This window comes from Olea europaea, chromosome 18 (genome assembly GCF_002742605.1).
Source record: "Olea europaea var. sylvestris chromosome 18, O_europaea_v1, whole genome shotgun sequence".
Classification (NCBI taxonomy): domain Eukaryota; kingdom Viridiplantae; phylum Streptophyta; class Magnoliopsida; order Lamiales; family Oleaceae; genus Olea; species Olea europaea.
The window spans coordinates 26630757-26657710 of record NC_036254.1 but is presented as its reverse complement, the minus strand read 5'-3'; the positions used below and the strand labels follow the sequence as shown (position 1 = coordinate 26657710).

The window sequence follows — 26954 nt, the reverse complement described above, 5'->3', positions numbered from 1 at the left end:
TTGCCAAACACCCCATACTTTTAGAATATCTAACATTGGAAATCTCTTTCTCCATAGCTCGTATGGAATTTTAATATTGTCATTAATAATTATTTGATTCAATATATAACAAGAAGTTAGGACAGCTTCATCCCATAAGTTTTTGGGTGTTTCAGAGCTTATGAGCATAGCATTATCATATCCATTAAAGCTCCATTCTTCCTTTTTGCAATACCATTAGATTGTGGTGAATAAGGAGGAGTCACTTCGTGTATTATACCATTATCCTCACAGTAATTCTTAAGATTATTCCCAGTATATTCTCCTTCTCTATTGGACCTCAAAATTTTTATCTTACGTTCTAATTGATTTTCAACCTCTGCTTTATGGATTTTGAACTTATCATAGACTTCATCCTTCGTTTTTAATTAATAAATATAGCAATACTTAAAACAGTCAGTTATAAATGTTACAAAATATTTATTATTAGCTCTTGTGAGTGATCTATTAGAATTACAAACATCACTATGAATCAATTCTAAGATGTTTATACCCCTTCTAACAGATTTAAAAGGTCTCCTAGTTTGTTTGGCCTGTACACAAACTTCACACTTATTGTTACCAACTTGAGATTTTGGAATCAAGTTTAGATCCATAAGTTTCTTGATCTTCATATTACTAACATGACCTAAGAGAGTCACAATAAATGCTGCCCTTAAGTCATGTGAAATTCCCTTCGTGTGGGTACTTTCGGCACTGCATGTTTTCAAGATAAAACCCTTATAGCTCACCTTCGATTCTCCTTCTATGGGAATGACCATAGGGAGAGAAAGAACAAGTCCTTATCAATTGTCAAAATTTATAGAAGAAGATAATATAAATGGCTAGAGAGTAGTATGAAAAGATTAGAGAGTATTTTTCAAGTGTTTGATTTGTTGTGTATAAAACAATAGGATATCCACTTCCCTTTATAGTAGAAAAATTCAACTCTCTCATAATGAAAATTAATCAAATTCAACATAAGCTACAAATATAATAATGAGATTAAATTTTTGTTTTGAGTCAAAAAATTAAAAACAAAAACTGAAAAATTTTAAAAATGAAAACTGAAACCTGAAAATTAAAATGAAAACTGAAATTTAATATTCATTTTAAAGGTTTTATAACTTATTTTCGACACTTTTATTTCACCTTTACAAAATGAGAAATTTCGATAAATATGTAGTGACTGAACTTCATTAAACTAAATTGAAATCAATATACGTGTTGTCTTGAGTTGGCCTAGGAGATCAGTATGGAATCAAGATTTCAATAAATAACATTAACTTGAATACAAAAGTATTTTATTAAAAGATTCCTGTGAACAAAAATTCCAGAGGTTCACCTTTCAAATTGTTGATGTTAGCCGATGCAATGAAAAATTCCTTTGCTGCCATACTAGCAATGAATAGCTTTCTGTTATTGTAGCGACATATTTGCTTTCTGGGAAATATTGGTCAGAAAGTGCGGTGAACACAGCGACGAGAAAACTAAAACAAAAGAATAAATGTCATTAGGCTAACTGGTGAAAATTTTGGGAGAAAGACAGACCTCACTAATCAATGCATAAATTACAAGTGCTCCCTCAACTCTCAACTTCACCCTACAAAAAATATAGTACACTTTATTCTAGTTTATTCTAGTTTGTCTGGTGAGTTTTCTCTCTCTACAAGTGACTGTCACTTTGTTCTCCCTTTTGTATACCACCCTACTCTCTTTGTACTCCCTTTTGTGTACCTCATCCTCTTTTCTACCCAAAACTAATATCCTTAGCACCCGAGATTAAGCTAGAAGTGGAATTATTCTTTTTTCAAAAAATTTCAACCCGGTCTTTCTCACACCTTTCATAATCATGCATGCACCAATTGGAGGGACTTCTAATACATTAGGATAGATTTCCTTTAAAAAAATACTCTTAGTTCCGTGGTACGTCTTTTTCAACCCCAATTTTCCTTGGACCAAATTCCAATGTTATCTTTCCTTTCCTCTAACACTTTTAGCAGCTTCTATATCCATTCTCATGGCACAACTCTCTGTCTGCATGCCTTGATTCCTTATACGCATTTGATTCATTACTTTTCCTATTTATAACAGTTGGTCAGCCAAATTCATAATAATATTCTTTCTTGTCCTTCAGTACTATTTTACTAATTTGTGTCAATCCCAACACTTCTTGTGAATTAGGTGCATATAAAGGTACAATGAAATCTTTTCGAAGAAAGGCCGCCACTCTTCAGGATTAGTCAAACGAAACTTGGACACCTGAATTATAAAAAAAAAAAAAAAGGAAAAAAAATTCTTTTCGAAGAATAGTAAAGTGGAAAGGATATAAATCAAGAAAATGTGGTAACAAAAAAATTTTGGCGTCAATAAAGGCTTTAGTCCATCATGGACATTTTTTTTGGCAGAAATCCAGCACTCATACCCTGACATTCACCAATGTCTACCCGTAGCCCTTCTCCCATTGAGTTACACCAAACAATTCAAAAAATATTAAGCTCATGTGCAAATTTATTGCTTCATGATTCAATTATTTGTTTTGCCTACTCATGCGCAGGGCCGGACCTGTGTTTTGTAGGGCCTGAGGTGAAATTCAAATTTTGGGCCCATAAATCATAGCAAGCAATTAATTTTTTTTTCATTTATAAGAGATTTAAAAAACTAAATTTGTCAACATAAAATCAAAAAAATGAAATATTTAAAATATGTATATTATAATTGAATAACAACGTGAAAATGTTCTAAAAGATCACTTAAATACAACCCGTCTTGCAGTTTTCGAGGCAAAAATATCGATCAATTTTGTATAGTCGAGTTGTTCAACCATTTCTTTTTCAATTGATAACATGGTTAAACCATTCAATCTTTGCTATGACATAGTTGATCGGATATAAGTCTTGATCAATTTCAACTTGGAAAAACTTCTTTCTGCTGATGCAACTGTAACCGGGATGGTGAGCAAAATCTTGTAAGCAATGCAAGCATTCGGAAAACAACCATTCATTTTCTTCAAGTAATGTAGCACATCAATTGCTCTTTTTGTTTCGCTAGTTAAATAGCACCTCGAGACGATCAACTCCGAACATAAATCATCAACTAAAATGTCTGAATGTCCATTATGTTCTAAATACTGCTCAAGATTCATACAAGATTTTAGCACACTGTCAACTGGCATACTCTTTAATCTATCCATGTTAAACAAAAATCCAAATATCTCTTCATAATGTGTAAATTGTTCAAAACGAGTTTGAAGTGATGATCGAGCTTGATCAATTATAAAGAGAAAATACTCAACTCTAAAAGAATCTTCAGCCGAGTATGTTACCTCTTCAGTGCCACTTTCATCGAATTGTTTCTTTCTTCGAATGCTACGTCTCTTTTGAAATACAGCTTCAATTCCCATTTCACTTGCCATTTGTTTAGCTTCATCCATAGCACTGGCAAACCCAGATTCTCTATAATCTTCGAGAAATGAAATAAGTGCTTGTAAAAGTTTGATGGCTTCATTAATATCCATGTTTTCGGCTTGAAAAAATTTATTCACAGTATTGATTGCATGCAACAACTTATACCAAATTACTATGCCAAGTAAAAACTCAAAATTTTCAAGTTCATATATTGCGAAGGACTCAGCTTCACTTTTTGTTTTAGGATCTTCAACAATGTTTGCCAAGTCAAGTAAAGTGTCTCTTATTTGTACAGATTGTTCTTTTATAGGCTGGACGCTTTCCACATGACTTTCCCAGCGTGTCTGTGACAATGGCTTAAGTGTCAGACCTTGAACCTTATCTTTAAAAAAATTCCATCATTTGGGAGAAGAAGAGAACAATGTGTAGATTCGTTGTATCATTCCAAGAAAGGACATAGCTTTCGAACAACAATTTGTCATATCACATAATGCTAGATTAAGGCTATAGCAACCACATGGAGTATAGAAAGCTCTAGGATTAATTTCAAGTAACCTTTTTTGTACACCTCTATGTCTTCCGCTCATGTTAGCTCCATTGTCATACCCTTGACCTCTTATATTATCAATATCAAGCTCAAGATTCTTTAACACATTTTTAAGCTCGATGAAAAGTCCAAATCCTGATGCATCATCCACCTTCAAAAATTCAATCCAATATTCTTGTACCATCGGCGAGTCTATCGAATCATCCACGCATCGTATTACTAGAGACATTTGTTCTTCGTTACTCGCATCTGGAGTACAATCAAGTATGACGGAAAAATATTTTGCATGTTTCACTTTTGTGACAATTGCACTTCTCACCTCGCCTGCTAACATTTGTATCAATTCATTTTGAATCTTAGGGCCCAGATATGTATACTGAATCTCGCGTGCTTGGGCACGTCGAATGTGTTCTTCCATTATTGGATCGAACTCGGCAACCATTTCTATCATTTGCAAAAAAAGTCCGTTGTCCTCAACATAAAGTTGCTCACAATCTCCACGAAATGCCAAAGTATTTTTAGCGAGTCTTTTCACAATAGCAATTATTCTCGTTAACACTTGTCTCCAATGCTCTCTTTCTTTGTTGATGGACAATTGTATGCTTTCATCAATTGTATGTTTTGTTTGAAGCCTATTTTCCAATTCCATCCAACTAATCATGCAACCTATATGCTCCTTAGACACTTCGTGATGTGTAAGACGCCGATGCATATTATGCCAATCATTGTATCCGTCATTACCCAATTGGCCAATATTTTTGTCCATTTTTTCTGTCTTAAATAACTTGCAGCAAAAACAGAAGATCTTATCCAAAGAAATTGAATACACTAACCATCTTCTATCAGTTGTCTGCCCATTTGCCATTAATCGCTTATATTGTGATGATTCAAAATGTCTACCTTTATTATCTCTGGGAAAGAAGATGTCATCAACTCTTTTTGGACCCACTTCAACTAAAAAGTTTCTTATCTTTTGATCAATGTGAATGTCCTTCCAATTTCCAGGATCATTAAAATTCAAAGAGAAGCAATTCTCTTGATTTAAATCTTCATGTTGAACATGATTTTCATCATTCTGTTTTGACTCATCCATATTTTCAGGTTCAATAATTTCCTTGTTCTCTTTCTGTTCATCCACATGATCATTATCAATATCATTCTGATTTTGTTGCTCTTCAATCGTTAAATTTTCTGATGTTTCTTCTTTCTCTTTTCTTTTCTTGCCATTAAAGTATTTATCCATATCTCCAACTTGGCTTTGAATTAATGCCTCTACTCTTTCCTTCTTCCTTTTTTGAGCTCCCAACGCATATTTGGAGCCATAGTATTTTATTCAAGCCACTCAACAGCAAACACTTACTGAAATTTGAGAGTAAAAGAGGCTCAAGTTAGATTAATTTAAGATTAAAAATTCAAATAGAATTGGAATAAGCCATCATTCACCAAGATGCAACAAATAGACAAATAAATCAATTTGAAATTTTGAATCTCACTTACCCAAAACTTTTTATTTGCCAAATATTTTAATGATAACCTTTGATTTTCGACTCAATAAATTCAACTTCATTATTGCTATAAGAATGAAGTTACTTTTAAATTCTACCTCCTCTTTTTTTGCACGTATAATCATCATTCATCCACAGTTAATTAATTCAAATGAAGTACATTAATTGAGTTTTTTCCTTTTTACAACATTCCAACAGCATAAAACAGTAAATGAAATAAGGTATTTCTTGCAACCTTCTTTACTTCAATGAGTGAATTAATGCTCTTTAAGACATGTAGAACAGTGTACAAATTCATCACATTAAACTATTTGACCTAAAGTTCTTTGAAACAAAAATTTGATAATCAAGTTTTTTTCCTTTATACAACATTCCAACAATATAACATAGTAAATGAAATAAGATAATTTAACATATAGCAAGCACCTAAATCCAAATTCAGAAATGTATCACTTATATAAATCATCTTTACGACCATTTAAGTGAGACATTGTTTAATAGCTCAATTAATCAAATAAAATTTAATAATGCCAAGTATCCTCCTCATAGCTAAATTGCAAAGCAGATCACATCATTGCACTGGTGACTGGTAAACTAAATTTCTGCATTTTGAATATAAAACGTACCAAGAAGTAAGAAACTGCCTCAACAGTCTCCAACTCTACCCACAACAGAAAAGCTGCTTGCGCCTTCTCCATTGTTTTCGGCCTCCCCGTTAGACATTTTTTGCCACTATCACATCACATACTTCTTTGGCATATCTGAACCCGCAAAGGAGCGAAACAAAATTCAGCCACTATTTTCTTAAAAAATTGACCTAAAAGTTTTTCAAATTTAGAAAAAGAAGATAAAGATCCGGGATCTAAAAATACTGGCACTCCGTAGACGGTAGTTCTTAGTTCTTACCTTTCCGAATGTCGAGTCCTTCCGATAATAAAAAACCGCCACAGGAACCGGAGCCGGAGGATGCTGTCACAGTGTCACTCGCCTCACTGTGTCGTCGCCGGTAAGTTTTAGTCTTTTAGAAGTGGTTGAGTCTTGAGTACTTGAGTTGAGTTGCAGACGTAGTCACGTAAGGAGGACTGGAGAAGCAATTGGTGACTGCAGTACAGCAGAAGACGTAATACTGCAAGTTTGCAATGTTGAAATTCAAGTTGTTGAAGTTGGGTAAAAAAAAAAAAATAGGGCTCCAAGTTTTTATTGGGCCCCCTAATATGCTGGGCCTGAGGCAGAGGCCTCTTGGGCCTCTCCTTAGGTCTGGCTCTGCGCATGCGTTCTCTTTAAATCATGAATTTTGCTGTATTTATTTTTCTTTGCGGAGTAAATCAATGAATTTTGACTATTTTATGAATCATACAAGATATCAAAAATTGAAAATTTTTATTTTTTGGATTCGGATGTTTAATTAATTCATATAGCTTCCTTTTTTAAGCTTTTCTTATTAGTGTATGTATCATTGTGTTATTTACATGCTGAAGTTAAGAAGAAGATTTTAGACTTTACTATTTCATTATAACATAAATATTTTAGATATTATATTTTTTTGCCATTTCATTGTTGGCTTTTTAGTTTTTAGATTTAGTCAGATTTAGTCCTCAAAGACACTTGTGAAGAGAAAAATTTATGATTTGAGGCAAGGCAGGTCCTGTGATTGTCAGGGCTTGAGGCAAATTCCATAAATTAGGCCTCTTCGATGAAATCAATGTAAATACAAAATTCAACGGTATATTGTGCGACCTATTGCTAACTTAAAACTAACATTAAAACAACCATCAAATATATTATAGAAAAGATTTATATTATAATTTAACAAAATCAACAATGTTTCAAAGTTCAAACAATGCAATTTCATTGTTGCTTTTGAAGTACTTGTCAAGATCCCCTGACTTTGAATTAATGCAATTTCATTTCGTTTCCTTTTTCTCTTTTGAGCACCAGACTTATATTTAGGAGGCATAGCGTATGAGTCTATATCTAATGTCCAATGATGAACCTAAAAAACAATTACAAAATATCTCAATCATCTCATAATTACAATTTTCAATATAGTTACTACGTGCGCTTGTGCAATTGTTCATCCTACAATAACCAATCATATAAGTCGACCAGGTCGCAATTATATAAGTCGACAAGGCTTCAAATATTTCCAATATCTTCAATAACAAGTTAGGGCAAGTCATTGCTTACTTGAGAAGTGGAATGTCAATGAAAATTGTGGAATTACACCCTTGACAATTCCACCATCACAGCACATAAGTCTGAAATTAAAATTGAAATAAAATAAAAAATTTTAATCATAGAGTGAAGAAACTTGGGCTAAGTATGGAAGTGCACAATAAGAAATCAGCATAATTAGCTAAAGATTTATATACTACCTAAGATCCTTTTATATTTGTGATGTGACAAAAAATTGATTGTGCTCTCCAAAAAACGAGATGAAAGTACAATTTTTAGTTGCGCATAAGTTGGAGGAACGTGGTTTCAATTTTTATCTCCTTCGTTGCAAAGGTTATTTTTAGCATAATAGATATCAAATTCAGTTGGAATATTTAGAGAGAATGTTGATACGTAGTGACCTAGCAGATACCTAAAGAAAAATAGTTGTTTTGCTTTCTTTTATTCATTATCCCTTTTAATTTCTTGTTAAAAAAATATGTAAAAAATGTAATGTCAATACATCTCATGAATGTAACTTCAGTCTTCATTATCCATAGATGAGGGTCTAAGGAAAGCATTTATTTGGTGTTATCATTAAAGTTGAAGTATATTTCAGATAAAAATACAGACATTGAGGAAATTCATGAAGTTAATCAAGTTATCTAATATGGGATTGAAATTAAACTATTGTAATTGAAAGAAATTACTTAATAATTCTACAACTTTTTCACTATAAAACACCTGAGAATAGTGTTTACGTACGTGACAATGACAAGCATAAAATTTAAAATTTAAAAATGACAAAAACTTTTTGTAATGTGCCATAGTTATATTTGAGAAGACTGAAGACCCCATTGTCTTTGACTAATTAGCAATTTAGCACCAGCCAACAGATTTCAATTTCCGTTGCAACTTGCAAAACAGAGCGAAGCTCTTTTCTTGTGGAGATCAATGAGCAAATGTGATCCTAACTAAGTACAGGACAGTAATATGAAATAAATAAGGTCATTAACCTTTGGGGACTCTAAGACAAGCTGCTTGAGTAGTGGAGCAGCAACGACGTACGGGCAGAGGGCTGGAGGTAGACTGGCGGAGTGAGTGTGAGTCGACTGACTAGAGTTGTAGGGAAGAGGCTGATAATATGTTGGTGGAAGGTTTCATTAACAAAAAATTCCAAAGTGATGTATTTGTTCAAAGATTTTCCTTCAAGAAATAAAAACCTCCATTATTTCTAAAGGCTTTACATATTCTTCTAGTTAATTAACAGCACTTCCCAAGCACATCAAGGTATAGGGGAATTTAATTAGAAGACCAAATAAATGGTGGCATCAACGAAATTTTGGTGTGAGGCATCCAAGGATTTGCTGTCAACTTCTTGGTGTAAAATAAGTGATCATTCTCGATAAAGTGAGTTCATTTGGGTTAAATTATAGATCCTAGAAAACAAGCATGGAACTTTTGATGAATATTTCTCCTTTGAGGCTTTTAATAACTCTGATACTCTTGGTCATGTCTAGTATTTTATGAAATGAGTGAATAAAATCTTATCTCGGCTATGGAAGGAGATAGTCTTGAGTTTGAAGGAAATTCAACCACACTATCTAGGCTAACCCCTACAGCTTTGATAGCATAGGAGGGGGAACATAATAAAATGACAACGAAAACAATCTTGTAAAGGTGTGCATTTTTCTTGATCTCTAGTTGGCCAAGTCTTGTGGCACAAAATTTCATTTTTGCTATTTTCTCTAGGCCAACTCGATAACATTGTCACATGCACCAATTGCTCCGCAAAACAAGTATTCCCCCATTCAGCTGGATGTCCATGAGTACAAAGTAGGAGAGCTACTATGAATAGGTATGAATATTGGGTGGGATCAAACCTGTACATGACCCTTATTTGGGTAATGCGTACCATTTGTTGGAAATAAAAAATTATGGGAAGAAACACTAGAGAGAAAATTCATAGATTTCTCAAAAAAATATTTTTATTCTATGGCATGACTCTATAAAATGTCTCAAGTACAAGGCCTTTTATAGGTACAAAAGATCCCAAATACATTGTATAAACTTAAGAGACTAATTAATGACTTTTCTTATATACTATGAATAATAGGATACAAAGAACCATTTGGATATATGGTTTAAATAAATACATGAATATTAAATGAACTAATTCATATATCAAATTTAATTTTTCATCATGAATCAAGTTTAATTTCCGACACCCTTCTTAAACTTGATTTCCTCTTGATAACTCCAATCCAAGTACGCAATCGTGCAAATTCATAATTCTTCAATGATTTGGTGAAAACGTCTGCTACTTGATCATTGGTCTTCACATAAGCAAGCTCAAATTCTTTGTTCTCAATGCACTTTCTAATGAAGTGAAATCTCATATCTATATGCTTCCTTCGATCATGGAACATACGATCTTTACCCAAAACAATAGTTAACTAGTTATCAATATAAATTGGTGAAGCTTCATTTTGGGCCATATGAAGTATCTCCAATAACTTCTGTAGCCAAATGGCATGACAAACACACGATGCAGCTTCATAATTAGAAATAGTCACAATGGGCTGCTTCTTTGAACACCAAGTGAAAGCGGTGTTACCCATGAAAAAACAAAAATCCAGTGGTGCTTTTTCGATCATTAATATCACTAGCTCGATCACTATCAATATAACCATGAAACTTGAAATTTGTAGAAGAAGGATAAGCTAAGCCATAATGAAAAGTACATTTAATATAGCGAAGTATCTTTTTAGCAATCTCCATGTGAGTTAAAGTTGGTGCCTCCATATAACAGCTAACAAGACCAACACCATAAAGAATATCGGGTCTTGTACAAGCCAAATATCTCAAGCTTCCAACAAGTTGTCTATAGAGAGATGGATCCACTTTCGTGCTCTCATCACATTTTAACATTTTTGTCCCACACCCAATGGGAGTACTCACTAGATTGTAATTTTGCATTTTGAACCTTTCAAGAACTTTGCATAAGCTTCTTGAAAAATAAAAATGTCATCTCCATTTTATTTTACCTCAATTCCAAGGTAGTAGGACATGAGCCCAATGTCAATCATCTCAAATTCTTGAGCCATCATTTTTTTAAATTCTTCAAACATTATTTCATTGTTTCCGGTGAAGATCAAGTCATCAACGTACAAGCACACAATCATAAAACGTCCATATACATCCTTTTTTACGTAAAGAGCATATTCATGTGGACATTTGGTGAATTCATGATCTTGAAAATACTTGTCAATCCGGCTATACCATACTCTAGGTGATTGCTTCAAGCCATATAGCACCTTCTTCAACTTCGAAACTTTATCTTCATGTTCCTTGACAACATAACACAATGGTTGATGAACGTACACTTCTTCTTCAAGGTATCCATTCAAAAAAGTAGATTTGACATCCATTTGATAAATTTTTCACTTATTTTGAGCTGCCAAGGAAATGATTAATCGAATGGTTTCCAAGCAAACAATGGGGACAAAGACCTCATCATAGTCTATTCCATGCTTTTGGCTATAGTTTTTAGCAACAAGTTTTGCCTTGTGTTTCTCCACTTCTCCTTGGGCATTTTTCTTTACTTTGTACACCTATTTCACGCTAATTGCTTTTTGCCTTTCAGGAAGAGAAGCTAGCTCCCATGTATTGTTCTTTTTTATTGCTCGATCTCCTCATCCATTGCATGCCATCATTTCTTGTCTTCCATTGCCTCTTCAAAGTTCAATGGCTCGGTGTCAGCAAAGAGACAAAACAAAGATGGATTATCAACCATTTCAGTTTCTTTATAAATCTTTGTAAGATTTCTGATTTCTACACTTATTTGGGATTTGTTATTCTTTGGACGAATTAGTACCTAATTTGTTATTTATTTCTTCTGTTGGGAAAAATTCATGTTTCGAAGAAGAATTGGAAGAAAGAATGGAAAAGGGGGAAAATGAAGCAAATCCAAAATTTGGGGACTAAAATGCAAATACTCAAAAGTTGTTTCGGATCTCACGGTGAATGTTTGAGAGTGCCCAGGATCAACTAGAAGAGAAAAGATGTCAAAGGGATGAATTATAGTCAAAATATTATCATACATTAATTTTCAACCGAAAAAGTTATGTTTTCGATTTTTAGTATCATATTACGACCCAATTTTGGCATAGAAAACTTTCTAATTGGGAAAATTATATCTCAAGAATAATTGTAGCCCTCTGAAGAAGATTTCCAATACACTTTGAATTATCTCAATCGGATATTAGGAGAAAAAGTTATGATAAAAATACTGAAAGCTATTCGGTTGCTGAAACTTAGTCAAGGCGCGCGCCCTTGCCTGCAGGAGAGGCGCACTCCCAACCAAAAAGGAGGTGATTGAGTGATTGAGGCACCCAAGGCTCACAAGCGTGCACCCTAAATTATACCAGGCACACGCCTCAATGCTAAAAGCGGAAAAATTTAGGTTTCCTTATTTTATTTTGGTAAGGACTTTGCTTGGCATCATATAAATAAGAAAACACGCCCATATCATCAAAAACCTCCCTCAACCTAATTTTTCATCATATATTGGAGGCAAAGAATGAGGTTCGATCATCAACATCAAGAGAATTGTATAAGGTTCTTGAAGATTATCCATCTAAAATCAAGATTTCATAAAAGAAAGTAGATTTTTCTACCTTCTTCCACATTTCTGTGATCAAGAGGGATGTTTTTCATTATTTCTTGTATAATTTAATAATTAGGATGGTTGGCTAAGTTTTTCATTGTATTGGATGAATGATGAAACTATTGTTTATTTATTTTAATTCAAGATAATTAATTTGGTATTTCATGATTTTTCTTGATTGGTTTTGCATTTCCATTGAACTATTTAATTGTTTGATCACCAATTAGGTAGTGAGTTGCTTGTTGTAGTGTAAAAATACTCACAATAAGTCTAGAGTGCTGTAAATTAACACATGGACAATAGGTATTAGGAATAATATCTATGACATGTGCAGTCGTATGTGATAAATTCTGTGAATCAATGCATATGAATTCGGACTAGGAATAGGATCAGGTCATGATAAACATAAGTTTAATATGTCTTGGGAAAGAATATTGAATAAAAGTGAATTATCGATTGTCTTGAATGTATGAATTTACTAAATTACGAATTAAGAGTTAATTAATGGCAATAGGGGGATTCACGATTCCAATATAAACATTCACATATTAAATAAATAGTTTATTTACTTTGTTAGTTTAGATCACAACTCTTTTGATTTTATATTACTTCGAATTTAATAAAAGCTATTGAACTAAATATTAGACCTTATTCTTCATGGGAATGATACTCTTAACTCACAAATTTTATTACTTGTACAACGATCACGTATGCTTTTGGGTTTTCACATGAACAATTTTTAGTATGACTCGGTCCTTCAGAGGGACTATCATGAGGAGATTGGGGAGGAGGAGAAGTGGTGGAGTAGCATCTTCACTTGCTTCTTAGCTAGAGTCCACTTCTTGGAAAGGAAAAATCACGTTTTCTTCATTTTTCAGAACATTCCAATCCCACAAGCTTTCTTCGTCGAATTCCGTATCTCTACTAATAACAATCTTCCCATTGCAAGGATTGTAAAACTTGTAGCCTTTGGAGTTTGAATCATAAACGATGAAGACAAACTTCTCACTTTTCTCATCAAATTTTAATCTCTTCTCATTTATCACATGAATATAGGCAATACTACCAAAAACATGTAAGTGAGAAACATTAGATTTCTTACCACTCCAAGCTTCTTGTGGAGTCATGTCTTAAACGCTCCTCAACACAGAAAGATTAGATAAATATACGGCACATGCAACAGTGTTGGCCCAAAACTCTGTCTCCATACTCTTGCTCTTACGCATACTACGAACCATGTTGAGGATAGTTCTATTCTTCAAAACCACTACACCATTTTGTTGTAGTGATCCTGGAACTATGAGAAAATGTCGAATTCCATTGGTATAACAAAAAATTTTAAACTCCTTGGGAATGAATTTTCCACCTCGATCGGCCCTTAATGCTTTAATGGAGTTGCCACTCTCATTTTCAACAAGTGCTTTGAATTTTTTCAATGTTTCAAAAACTTCATCTTTCGTCTTCAAAAGATAAACCCAAGTCTTGTGAGAAAAATCATCAATAAATAGCAAGAAATAATTTGCTTTACCATGAGAGGATGGTTTGATTGGCTAGCACACATTCGCATGAACAAGTTGGAGTGGCTTTGTTGCTTTTAAGGTGGATTCCTTTAAAAAGTTTCTTCTAGTTTGCTTGACAGCTAGACATTCTTTGCAAAGTTGATTAGAATGATTGATTTTTGTCAACCCATTCACTAGTTCTTCATTTGTCAAGGTCTTCAAGCCATCAAAATTCAAATGGCCAAATCTTAAGTGCTAAAGCCAAGAATTGTGTTAAACACAAGCCTTTAAACACCTTGGATGGTCAATATTGACATTGAGCAAAAACATTCTATTCTTCTCCAATGGCACCTTTGCAATCAGTTTATGAGAAACATCTCTCAAAGTAAGGCAACGATTCTTCAAGTGAATGTCATAATGTCATAGTCAATCTCAAGTAATAGTCCCAAGCTCAAAATATTAGACTTCATCGTAGGTACATAATAAACTTGAGAAATCAAAAGATGACTTCCATTTTTAGCACAAAAAAGAACATCACCTTTTCCTTTTATTGGAGCTTTGGTTTCATCTCCAAAAATAATATTGCCTTTCACCGACTCATTTATTGTTAAGAATAACTCCTTTTTGCCACTCATGTGATTGGTGGCACTAGTGTCAATGTACCACGATTGTTTATCCCTTTCTTCTTTAGTTGCCAACAACAATTATTCGTCTTCCTTTGCTTCAACATAATTAACTCTCTCTTCATTATTGGTGGTGTCGCTCCTGCATTCGGAAGCATAATGAACATATTTATGACAAGTGTAACATTGAATATTGGACTTGTCATACTTTCTTTCGCCACCTCTCTTGTAGCCATAGTTCCAACGGCCTCGTCATCTCAATTGATCGTTGATCCTTCATTATTCCAATTTTTTCCCCCATCATTTCTTTCATTACCATGACCATAATTTCCTCCACGACCATACCTAGACCACAAATTTGACCTCTTCCTTGAGATCGTCCTTGTTCTTTCTCTTAATCTCCAAAAGAGACCTTTGCTTGGAGAACTTGAGCCATCAGTTCTCCTTTCTTCTTTGATCTTTCTTCATATGCTTGCAAGGACCCCATGAGTTGATCATGGGTGGGTATCCTATTTATTAGACTCTTCAATGGCAATACTAACAAACTCAAGTTTTGAGTCGAGCGATCTAAGAATGTTCTCAATGACAGAACTTTCTTCAATATTCTCTCCGTACAACTTCATATGATTGACAATAGAGGACACTCTAGTGAAATAGTCAAAGATAGATTCAAACACTTTCATGTGTAGAGATTCTAACTCTCCACGAAGGATTTGAAGGCGAACCTTCTTCACTTCTTCAATTCCCTTGAAATTGTTCTCGAGAATCTTCCAAGCTTCCTTAGCTTTTGTTGAGGAAGCAACTTTCTCGAACATGGCTTCATCTAATCCCATGTGAATAATAGAGAGAGCGTGTTGATCTAACTTGTCGTACCTTTGCAAGGCATTCCTTTGATCTTGACTTAAAGCTCCTTCATTCTCTGGTTCATCATAGCCTTTCTCTACAACTTCTCATGCCTTCTATGAGCCAAGCAACACCTTCATGCGTATACTCCAATATTCATAATTTTCCTTTGTTAGTTTGGAAATAACAGGAGGAAATGAACTATTCATCTTTTGAAGTAGCTTTGACACCACTTTGTTGGAAATAAAAATTATGGGAAGAAAGGCTATTGAGAAAATTCAGAGATTTCTCAAAAAATATTTGTATTATATGGCTTGACTCTATAAAATGTCTTATGCACAAGGCCTTTTATAGGTACAAATGATCCCAAATACATTGTATAAATTTAAGAGACTAATTAATGACTTTTCCTACATACTATGAATAATAGGATACAAAGAACCACGTGGATACATGAATATTAAATAAACTAATTCATGTATCAAATTCAATTTCCAACATTCATTAATCAAGTTAATTTTCCAACAGATCTATTATTAATGAAAGGAAGTACCAAGGACTTATGTGGAGAGCTTAATGCTCGACTTACATAAAATAACTTACAAAAGACGATATACTTGAAGCGAAGCTCGGAAATCATACCCCAATCAAATTACCAGTAGCACAAATAAACGACCTAAAAACCTAACTTTACATGCGATCTAGACATACTTCTAGAGGTCATCCTTCCTCGAGGCTTTGTTTCAGTTACAACTGCAAAATCAGATGCAACTTCAAAATCAAAATTCCATTTTTTGAATCTACTCCAAGAGAATGTCTTCAAAACTTTCCTAGAGGGAGACAAAGATTTAGCCTCCGATCCATTGGCTAGTTTATAAATAATTATAAATCGTTTATAAATAGTCAAACTTCCTTTTCCACGCATTTGGATGAATGCTTAAGTACTATCCACTTATCTATTTATAAATTAAATTCTTTCCAAACGAACGCTTTTTTTTTATGCGACAACTATAGATAACATTTCTTTATCATGCATAAAATGACGTAATTAAGAGTTTGTTTATGATCTAATATTAACTTTTTCTGTGGTTGGAAGTGTTGCTTACAGCGGTCCCGTGATGGGTGAGTTAATTGCACACAGTCCTATTCAGTTGTTATTGCCCTTATCTGCTGCTTTTTTGGTTCTAAAATATTTTCCTGGAGGAAATACAGCCACATTTTTGGGTTATTTTAATTATTTAATTTATTCATCCTTGATGTTTAATTACTTGTCCTAGGAGGTTATTTGAGTGAGTCATAACATGAAGGTTCTATTTCAGGTTGTGCTGGGCAGTTATGAATGCGTCAACACAGGGTAGACCAAATCCTACTGCATCAACTCCTTGAACTACATTCGAACTGTCTTACCAACTATTACTGAATTCATTTTCTCTGATTTTAATATGTCTTCTTAAATATTTTTCCCGTTTCATTGGTAAAGATAATCCAGCGTGGTGATTTGAATTGTCGTTTTGCTAATCTGCTGCTGGTGTATTTTTTGTTGTATATATGTGATACCATCACGTGTAGTGTTGAATTTTAATTGAAAATGCTAGCAGTCTATGTGAGCAAAAAACTTGAGTATTTGTGAGACTCCGTCATTTAAGACACATGAGTTCAAGCTTTATTATTTAGAATAATTTTTACTATGTTGCCTTTTCTGATCAACGTCCACTCCTTTTTGTCGCGTTAATTTTTTAGCAGGTTTTGTGCTCTTGTAAGCAGCTTCTTCTGGGCATAATTTACACAGCTCAAGCATTTCGAGTGCTAGGCTTCTGTCGTCAAGACAAGCTGAGGTTTTGATATTGGTGTTGACTTAAGTTTCCATTTCAACCTTGTGAGAACTCCTTTTGCCACATCAGTTGGTGCTCCAAACGTATCATGTCATTTTTAGGATGTAGAATCTATCAAATTCTTGAAGAGGGACTTTTTAAGAGTTTTTTTTTTTTTTTTCTTTTTTTTTTTTTTTTTTTTTTTTAAGATGGGTATTTAAGTATGGTAAGGGTAAATTGAAGAGTGTTTTGCCTTATTTTTAGAAAAAATATGCTCATAAGATGATGAAAACACATTGAATATGTTGTATAATTTGTAAAGCACCAAAACTATGCTAATATAAGAAATAGATTAAGTTGGCTGCCAACACCAGAATTGATACAATTTCTAGTATTATCATATGCTTAAAATATCTATAAGCCATAACTGCTTTTTAGTTTATTTTCATTCTTTATGTATAAGAAATAAAGTTTTAACTTTGGCAAGTAAAATCAACCAATTTTAACAACTTCAAAATTTTTTATCCTATTCAATTTCTATTTTTCTTTTAATTCCTTGCTATTATCCATGTTTTGAGCTGAGAGATAGCCGACCTGCTTGTTCTTTAAGAACATGAATCTATGGATTCTTAGAACGAAGGTGGAAAAACGTGGGCTCTATAAACATTTAAAGCAATTCTTCTTTTTGTTTTTTTTTTTTTTTGAAATTCGAATGGAACAATATAATTAAGGAAAATTATCACGAATAAATCGTGAAAGAAGAATCAGAAGACTATCATCCCAATTAAAATAGAATTATTAAGAAAGTAGGCAAGATGGTAGCCCATGTCGATGATAACGCAACAAGAACCGTATCTTATATTCTTTTACAGTGCTCTAATATCTAAAAAAATCTAATTGTTTAGAGAAAGATCACAATTGGACTATGGTCAACACTCTAGGCATTGCATTCATCCCAAATGAAGAGATCGCATCCCCACAAAAAATGCCCGGCCCATATTCTAGTTCTGCAGCATCCTGTTGGGTGGGAAAGTGTCCAATGGCCACGAGAAGTACTGAGAGTGTCCAATGGCCACGAGTACAGTGGTACCACAGAGTGGTTGTGAATCTTCACGCTAATCCCAATGAGGCCATTCTACGTGGGAAGATCAGTGGACCATATTTTCTATAGTAATAAAGGAAAGACAGAAATTTTTAGAAAGTGGATTTTTGCATATCGCATAATAAACCTCCACATGTATTCATCTCTAACAATCTAAATGGAAACCACAGCGTCGAAAAAACTATGCGCATAGAATGTGACTTGACTTGATAATTGTATAAAAAGATTATTGCTACTATTCCATCAGCAACCGTGTGTATATATAAGTGACATCATGGAGCGATCTACAGAAAAATGAAATCAATATAGGTTCCGTGCTGTAATCCCCCTTTTTATGTAGTGCAATTATGTTTTCCTTAGAATTTCATTAATCAATTGAACAGTGCACCACCGAAAAAAATTAGATTTTAATTTTCAATTTCTAGTTTTGTATAAATTTAGGAAAAGTGGGAAAAAATGTTTTGGCTATTGTCTTATTTAACTTTATATTATATATTTTCTTGAAGTTCTAAATTTCACACAAAAAAAATAAAAATTAAAATGCATTAATTATACTCCTACGACTCGTCAAAAAAAAGAAAAAAGAAAAAAAAAGGAAGCACACCCAAAATCTTGAATTTGAAAGCAAAATAAAAAAAATAAAAAAAATAAAAAGAAAGAAGAAAAACTCAAGATAGATTTATATTAATTGTTCTTTTGTAGTATATATTTTTATCCTAAGATGTTGTGATAGCTCAACACACATGACAAGCACGCGTTAATCAATACGTAATCAATTTTTCAGATTTGGCTTGGGTACTAGACTGAAAAGTTGAAGAATCAAAAAGACTAATTAAAAGAAGGTTGAACAAGCGACCAAATGTAGGCAGGGTTCTCCAAGGGTAGGCTAACATCTTCTCCTGACCCCCTATTATAAAATATAAAAACGGCCTTTTCATAATTTGAACAGTGCTTCCATAGTTTAGGTGGATATCAAATCACAGGTATGCTGATGAGGTTCGTGTGGAGGAAGATGCACTTGCGTATATGGAACGCTTGGATGGTCAGTGTTCGAAGAAATTGGCGTAACTTTTGCATCCGATGTCCTTTTTGGGCCCATAACCTGATTTCGAAAAGCTTGCGACATTTCTGGATGAACTCATAGGTGTGATGTATGATGGATTTTGGTCGTTTGAATTCGTTTATTGGGTCAAAACGGCATTTAAAGTTTCTTAGTTTATTATTTTCCGTATTTGTTATTCCCACTTTGTTGCCCAACCCATTAAAGGACTACTGGCCAGTACGTTATATGTTCTTTTCGTATTTAAGAATCTCCTAGGGTTTTTGGTTGTTCATGAAATAAGAAAAACGTTTGTTTCTTGCGTTCAATCAGCTTGAGTTAGTATCATGTGTTTGTAGATTCGATCTACATCATATGCTTTCTAATGATCACACTCTTTTGAAGTTTTAGTTGATTATTAATGCTTGAGTATTCTTGAAAAATCATTGTTTAAGAACAAATAATTCTTCATTTTTTTAATTGCTGGTGACCAACTTGAATTATTGGTATTAAGTATTTTTTTCACTTCGAATTTCAATTTTTTTGAGTAATGAATTTGTTAGTTTTGTTTCTTTTGTGTGCATTGGATGAAAAAAATAAAAAATAAATTTAGGGCTTATGGCTAGCTATCCAATAAATTTCCAATTTTTATAAAACAATTGTACATGCATTGGAATGAAAATGAATTTGTTAAAATTAATTCCCAGCCCAAGTTATTGTGAAAGTCAGCTTGTTTTGCCCGTAAATCCAGATTTTGAAAATTTGAAGGGAACAATAAAATTTATCTTTTATAAAGCTTTTTTTTTTTTTTTTTTTCAACTCTTGGTTTATAATTCTACCATTTAAGTATAGATATATGTTCCATATGATCGAACATAGTAAAACATTCAGGATATGAATGGATTTTATTGAATTTCATATTCTAGAAATAAAAAGCTCACTGTATGTAAAATTATTACAACTTAGCAAAATTAACACCATTTACTTTAAATGCAGTTTTTCAAAAATTGATTATCAACTCTAGTTTTGAAATATCCAGCTATGATCCACTCTTAATTTCTTGAATTCTTGTAGATTCTTTACTTAATAGACCATTGTCATCATATATTACCCATTTTCAAGTTCTGTAGCTCTTTTTGTTATTGCATTATTTATTTTTTGTTATTGCATCATATATTACCCATTTTCAAGATCTAACTGCTTCATTGACATTGAATTTTTACTGACCTTCGAAGGAACCTTCAAAGAAATGTTAAGTCGAATCCAAACTCTTCCAGACACTACAGAGGGTCGGACCCAATCCAGAACTACAATCTTTCCAACTGGACCAGTTGATGAATATTTCTCCTTCGTTGGTTTTCAGTAACTCTTGTACTCTAGGTCAATTTTGTTTGATCATAAAATCTTATCACAGCTGTAGAAGGAGATAGTTTTGAGTTTAAAAGGAAATTTTACCAAGTCTCCCTACCCTAACCCCCTACAGCTTTGATAGCATAAGAGGGGAAACATAATAATGACAATGAAGACAATCCTTTAAAGGTGTGAATTCCGCTTGATCTCTAGTTGGCCAAGTCTTGTTGTACAAATTTTATTTTCGCTCCTTCTTCTAGGCCAATTCGATAACATTTCGTCACATGCACAAATTGCTTCTTCAAGCATTGTCTTCTACTAACTAAGTGACATAATTTCTTGCAGGTTTCCAAGATTTCTTCTTGTTTTCTAATGAGTTTTTTCTTGTACTTGAGATTTGAAATCTTCGAAGAATTAACCGTAAATTATCTATGTTTGATTTATTACCTCAATATACAAACAAAAATGTAGAAAAAATATTGTAATAGTTATTATTTTTGAGAGCTAATTTTTGGATATAGCCCAAAGTTTCTTTCCTTCTGCACTAGAAAAATTTTCCACAAAATATTGTGTTTCTTATTTTGGTTTATTTGGCTTGGTTCAATAAATATGTAGTGACTGAACTTCATTAAACTAAATTGAAATTAATATAGGTGTTGCCATGAGTTGGTCTAGAAGATCAGTATGGAATCAAGTTTTCAATAATAACCTCGACTTGAGTACAAAAGTTTTTTATTGAAAGATCCTGTGACCAAAAATTCCAGAGGTTCACCTTTCAAATTGGTGATGTTAACTGATGCAATGAAAAATTCCTTTTCTAGCCAAATCTAATATACTTAGCACACGAGATTAAGCTAGATGTGGAATTATTCTTTTTTCAAAAAATTTCGACCGAGTCTCTCTCATACCTTTCCTAATCATGCATGCACCAATTTATATTTGAGGGACTCCAAATACATTAGGATAAATTTCCGTTCAAATACTCTTAGTTCCTTGTTATGTCTTTTTCAACCCCAATTTTCCTTGGACCAAATTCCAATATTGTCTTTCATTTCCTCTAACACGTTTAGCACCTTATATTTCCTTGCTGATGGCACAACTCTCTCTGTCTCCATGCGTTGATTCCTTATACGTATTTGAATCATTACTTGTCCTATTTATGACAATTGGTTATCCAAATTCATAATAATATTCTTTCTTGTCCTTCACTACTATTTTACTATAATTCGTGTCAATCCCAACACGTCTTGTGAATTAGGTGCATATAAAGGTATAATAAAATCTTTTCGAAGAATAGTAAAGTGGGCTTTAGTCCTTCACGGACATTTTTCTTTGGGGGTTGGGGGGGGGGGGGATCCAGCACTCATACCCTGACCATTGATAACTAAGTGACATATTCAAAAAGTTCATCACAAATTTTCATTTGAAGCTTACCGATAAAATATTTCATTGCTACTATAGATTAGTCACGTCGCCGTATGGCAACGGATAAAAATTTGTGTCCCCTATTGAGATGTACTCTTAAACCCAAATACCTAATTTAGGTTTATCTACTACTCATTACCCCAACGCTGTCTCTTCATCTCATGCAATTGTCATATGTTTCAAGGTTTATCTACTACTCATTCCCCTATTAAAGCAGCACTAGATCTAAGTTCAAAGGTTCAAAAGACAATTGCACATATCAAGTTAAAAAACTTCTCAATAGTCCCAAACAAAAATTCGCAAAAATTAGTCTTCTCAGGATGATTGTATTCAATCCTGAACTTTGTACGAGACTCAAGAGGCAGCTGACTCATGTTCAAAATATTTGGGATTCCGTAAAACCTATCCAATTAAAAATTCAACCCCAAAACCCATCTTTCCTCCAATTTTAAAATTGAAAACCCTAAACTCAATTTCAAAGTTTAGATCACCCAAGACCAAGGACATATCCTAAGAATGGCTGCCAGGGCAAAATATGAAGCACAATTCTTTCTGATCCATTTGCAGGGCATATTTTTATAGACCACATACACCAATGTCTACCTATAACCCTTCTCCCATTGAGTAAACTCAAACAATTAAAAAATTGTTAAGCTCACGTGCAAGTTTATTGCTTCATGATTCAATTATTCATTTTGCTTACGCATGTGTTCTCTTTAAATCGTGAATTTTGCATGTATTCATTTTTCTTTGTGGAGTAAATCAATGAATTTTGATTATTTTGAGTCATACAAGAAGTCAAGAATTGAAATTTTTTATTTTTTGGATTCGGCTGCACAATTAATTCATATAGATTGCTCTTTAGAAGCTTTGTCTTATTAGTGTATGTGTCACTGTGTTATATACATGCTGAAGTTCTGAAGAAGATTTTAGGCCTTACTATTTCATTATAACATAAATATTTTAGATATTATTTTTTTTTGCCATTTCATTGTTGGGTTTTTAGTTTTTAGATTTAGTCCTCAAAAACACTCGTGAAGAAAAAAATGTAAGATTTGAGGATCCAAATTTGAATTTTGGACTCAGGTCCTGAAAAACTAAAATTCGGATCTGGTTGTATTTTAGATATTATATTTTTTTGCAATTTCATTGTTGGTTTCGATCGTTGCTACTATTAATTCCCACTTTCCTTATATCTATAGTGTGAAGGTCAATAATATGTTGGTGGAAGGTTTCATTGACAAAAAATTCCGTAGTGATGGATTTGCTCAAAGATTTTCCTTCATGAAATAAAAACCTCCATTATTTCTAACAGCGTTACACCTTCTTCTAGTTGACTAATATTACTTTCCTAGCACATCAGAGTACAGGGGAATTTAATTAGAAGACCCAATAAATGGTGGCATCACAAAAAATTTGGCATGAGACAGCCAAGGATTTGCTACCAACTTCTTGGTGTAAAATAAGTGATCTTTCTCAATAAAGTCAGTTCATTTGGGTTAAATTATAGATCCTAGGAAACAAGCATGGACCTCCTTTGAGGATTTTCACAACTCTTGTACTCTAGGTCATGTCCAGTAATTTTATTTATTGAAATGTGTGAATAAAATCTTGTCTCGGCTATAGAAGGAGATGGTCTTGATTTTGTAAGGAAATTCAACCACACTATCTACGCTAACCCCCTACAACTTTGATAGCATAAGAAGGGAAACATAATAATGAGAATGAAGACATTCTTGTAAAAGTGTGCATTTCTCTCGATCTCTAGTTGGCCAAGTCTTATGGTACAAATTTTAGTTGTTGCTACTTCCTCTAGGCTGACTCAATAACATTTTGTCACATGCAACAATTGCTCCTACCTGTTTCGCAAGACAAGTATTACCTCATTTATCCGGATGTCCATGAGTACAATTTAAGAGAGCTACTATGAATAGGCATGAATATTGAGTGGGATCAAACCCTTACACAACCCTTACTTGGGTAATGGGTGGCATTGTCCAATACGTCTAGGTCAAATGTGAGAGAATGGGCTGTGCCATCCATGTCCTCCAAAGATTCTTGAGTATAAATTAAAGGACAATTGAACTAAATACATAATTGTTGCACTAACAAACATTCTGGAATTCTTGTCCAAACCACCCTGTTATATCTTCAAGCATTGTATTCTACTATCTTGTTTGCAAAATTTCTTGCAGGTTGACAAGATTTCTTCTTGTTCTCTGAAATTTTTTTCTTGTACTTGAGATTTGAAACCTTGGAAAAATTAACCCTAAATTATCTATGTTTGATTTATTACATTAATATATGAACAAAAAATGTTGAGAAACTAGTATAATAGTTACTATTTTGAGAGCAGATTTTTGGTTATGGCCCATAGTTTCTTTCCCTCTGCACTAGAAAATTTTTCCCATAAATGTTGTGTTCCTTATGTGGTGTATTTGGCTTGGATCAAAAACTTTTTCGATAGGACTTCAAACAAGTTTTCTGAATTCATCACCACTCTGTCATAATTATGTATTACTTTTATTTCACCTTTACAAAATGAGAAATTTCAATAAATATGTAGCGACTAAACTTCATTAAACTAATTTTATGTTCTTTTTTTTTTCTTTAAAAAATTAAATTTATCATCATTCCTAAATTTTTCTCTACATCATCTTCAATGGATCGGCTTACATGTTGGCAACAGAATTCTACACAGTTCATTTCATGCTTATTTTGTGTGTAACTTTGTCTTGAATCTGTAATTTGTCGAAAAGTTTAATTAAAAAATGTTATTTGAACAATTTGCAACGTCAATCATATTTTTATATTAATTGCCAGTGTATTGTCAATTGGAATCTTCATCAGAAAACTACTGATTAGTCTCAATATGTTATTCACGTAGTATTTGATTAAATATAATTCTATGCATAATTTATTGTTGTCATACTTGTAGGAAATTAAAGGAAAAATGTTTTCATATGTTGGAGAACTCGAGAATTGTCCATTGTTTGGACGCATATCACTCTGGGGTTACATTTTGACTGCAACAGGCCAAATCTCCCACCCCAAAATTAATATTCAAGGATCGGATACGTCATTCGAGGTAATTTACTTCTTCCAAGTCTGTATCTTTTTCCTTTTCTTTTTGATTTTCATTTTTTTCCTTTGGAGCAAATTTTTAGCTTCCATCCAGGGATTGGTTTTTAATTAACTAAACACATTTCTCTTCGGAAGATTCATAGGATCTATTATTAACGAAAGGAAGCACACAAGACTTATGTGGAGTGCTTAATGCTCGGCTTACATAAAAGAAGGCATGAAACTGATAGATCCAAACAAGACAAGTGTTGCGGAAGCTCTCTCAAAAGGATCTTCAAACGGTGGTTTTTCAGGCTCAGTCCAACGTACCGTTTTCTACCAACAACCAATCCAAACGGCTCCAAACCACAACCAATTGATTCACTTTGGTTGCTATACAATCTTACCCACGTAGGACAAGAAAGGATGATGATTTATGGCCACAAAGGCTAGGAGAAGACACCACAAAGGTATACTATGAAAGAACTACCAATTGCACACGTTATTCAAGCGTTTTGGACACTTCTGGATACCTTTTTCTCACACAAAAAGGGGGCAGCCGGGATTCACTAGTTTCTTCTCTCAAAATCACACACTCATCATCACAAAGAGGCTAGGGTTATATTCATATATATACTCTAGGGTTAGGCTTTAAGTTGGGCCATTAAAGGGGTAAACGGGCCAAGATTCAAGCCATCTATAAGGAATACAATTGGGCCGGGTGTAGCTCATGGACTTGGTTGTTGGACTTATTTCATTCATCGGCCTATGCCTATGAAATAATATTAACTCACGTTAACATCATAGCCCGGGATTTATTGGGTATCAAAAAACCCAACAAATCTCCACCTTGATGCCCAATAAATCTGCAAGCAATCAAAACACACAGTTAACACTTGCATAATCAAGGTAGCCAATAAAATTGGATCACAGACCTTACCTCGTGTTTCCAACTTGAAACACATACCATACCTGCTCCATGTACTCACTTGGGCTAAGGTCAAAAAACACACAAGTAGAAGCAAATATTTAACAGTAAACAATCAAGAGCAAATACACATGCGATGACGATATACTATAGGATAACACACACAGATCTTTTCAGAAACACGTTCACATAGAACCATAGATTAACATCAAGTCAATCAAACCACGGTCAACCACATATGCAACACATGCATAAATGACCCTAAGAAAAGATCTCACCACACTTATCATATCCCATTCCGTGTTGCTCACACCTCGAGAACACATATCTCCTCTCATCGCCCACTACGCTCACTAGACAGATCACTCAACTCATGTCTAACTGGTGAGTCACAATAGATCCTAAGTCCACGGGATAATCCTCTATCTCCACATCACTTCTCCCAACCTACGTGGATAATGGGTCTCCACCTAATAGAAGTGATAGAAGTGCCTCTCTCACACTCCACCTGATCAGGGTCTCTTTCCAGATAAAGGATCCTAGACATTTGATCACATCTCCACTCGTGCTCCAAATGTCACACTCTACATCCCTCGGTACAAACCACCATGTACCCTTAGACATCTATATTCCACCTCACCAAAAGACACACAACACACTGCTAATGCATCCTAACCCACTATGCATACAAGCAATTACACCAAGTAATCCTAATGTCTCAAATTCATGCAAATGCACATATCAAACACATTGAAATGTAGCATCTAATCATGCAACAAAATTTAGACAATCACACACATGCAAAAGGGATCACACACAGATGCATATGCAGTGACTAGGTTTACACTCAATAAACCTCACTGGGGTCATAACTCGACCCCTCAACCATCTCACCTCTCATCTTTCCCTTCAACTTATCTTTCTTCTTGGGACAGTCCCTAATAAAGTGTCCAGACTTACCACAACTGTAA

General features: G+C 33.8%; 1 protein-coding gene across 1 annotated transcript; it reads right to left on the bottom strand.

Annotated features, from left to right (window-relative positions):
* Positions 1–2887: 2887 nt before the first annotated feature.
* LOC111366936 (zinc finger MYM-type protein 1-like) lies at positions 2888–5215 on the bottom strand. The gene is made up of 2 exons (XM_022987618.1): positions 3913–5215; positions 2888–3807 (listed from the first exon to the last, which is right to left on the bottom strand). The coding sequence occupies exons 1-2, from the start codon at positions 5213–5215 to the stop codon at positions 2888–2890; spliced, it is 2223 nt and encodes a 740-aa protein (XP_022843386.1).
* Positions 5216–26954: the final 21739 nt, after the last annotated feature.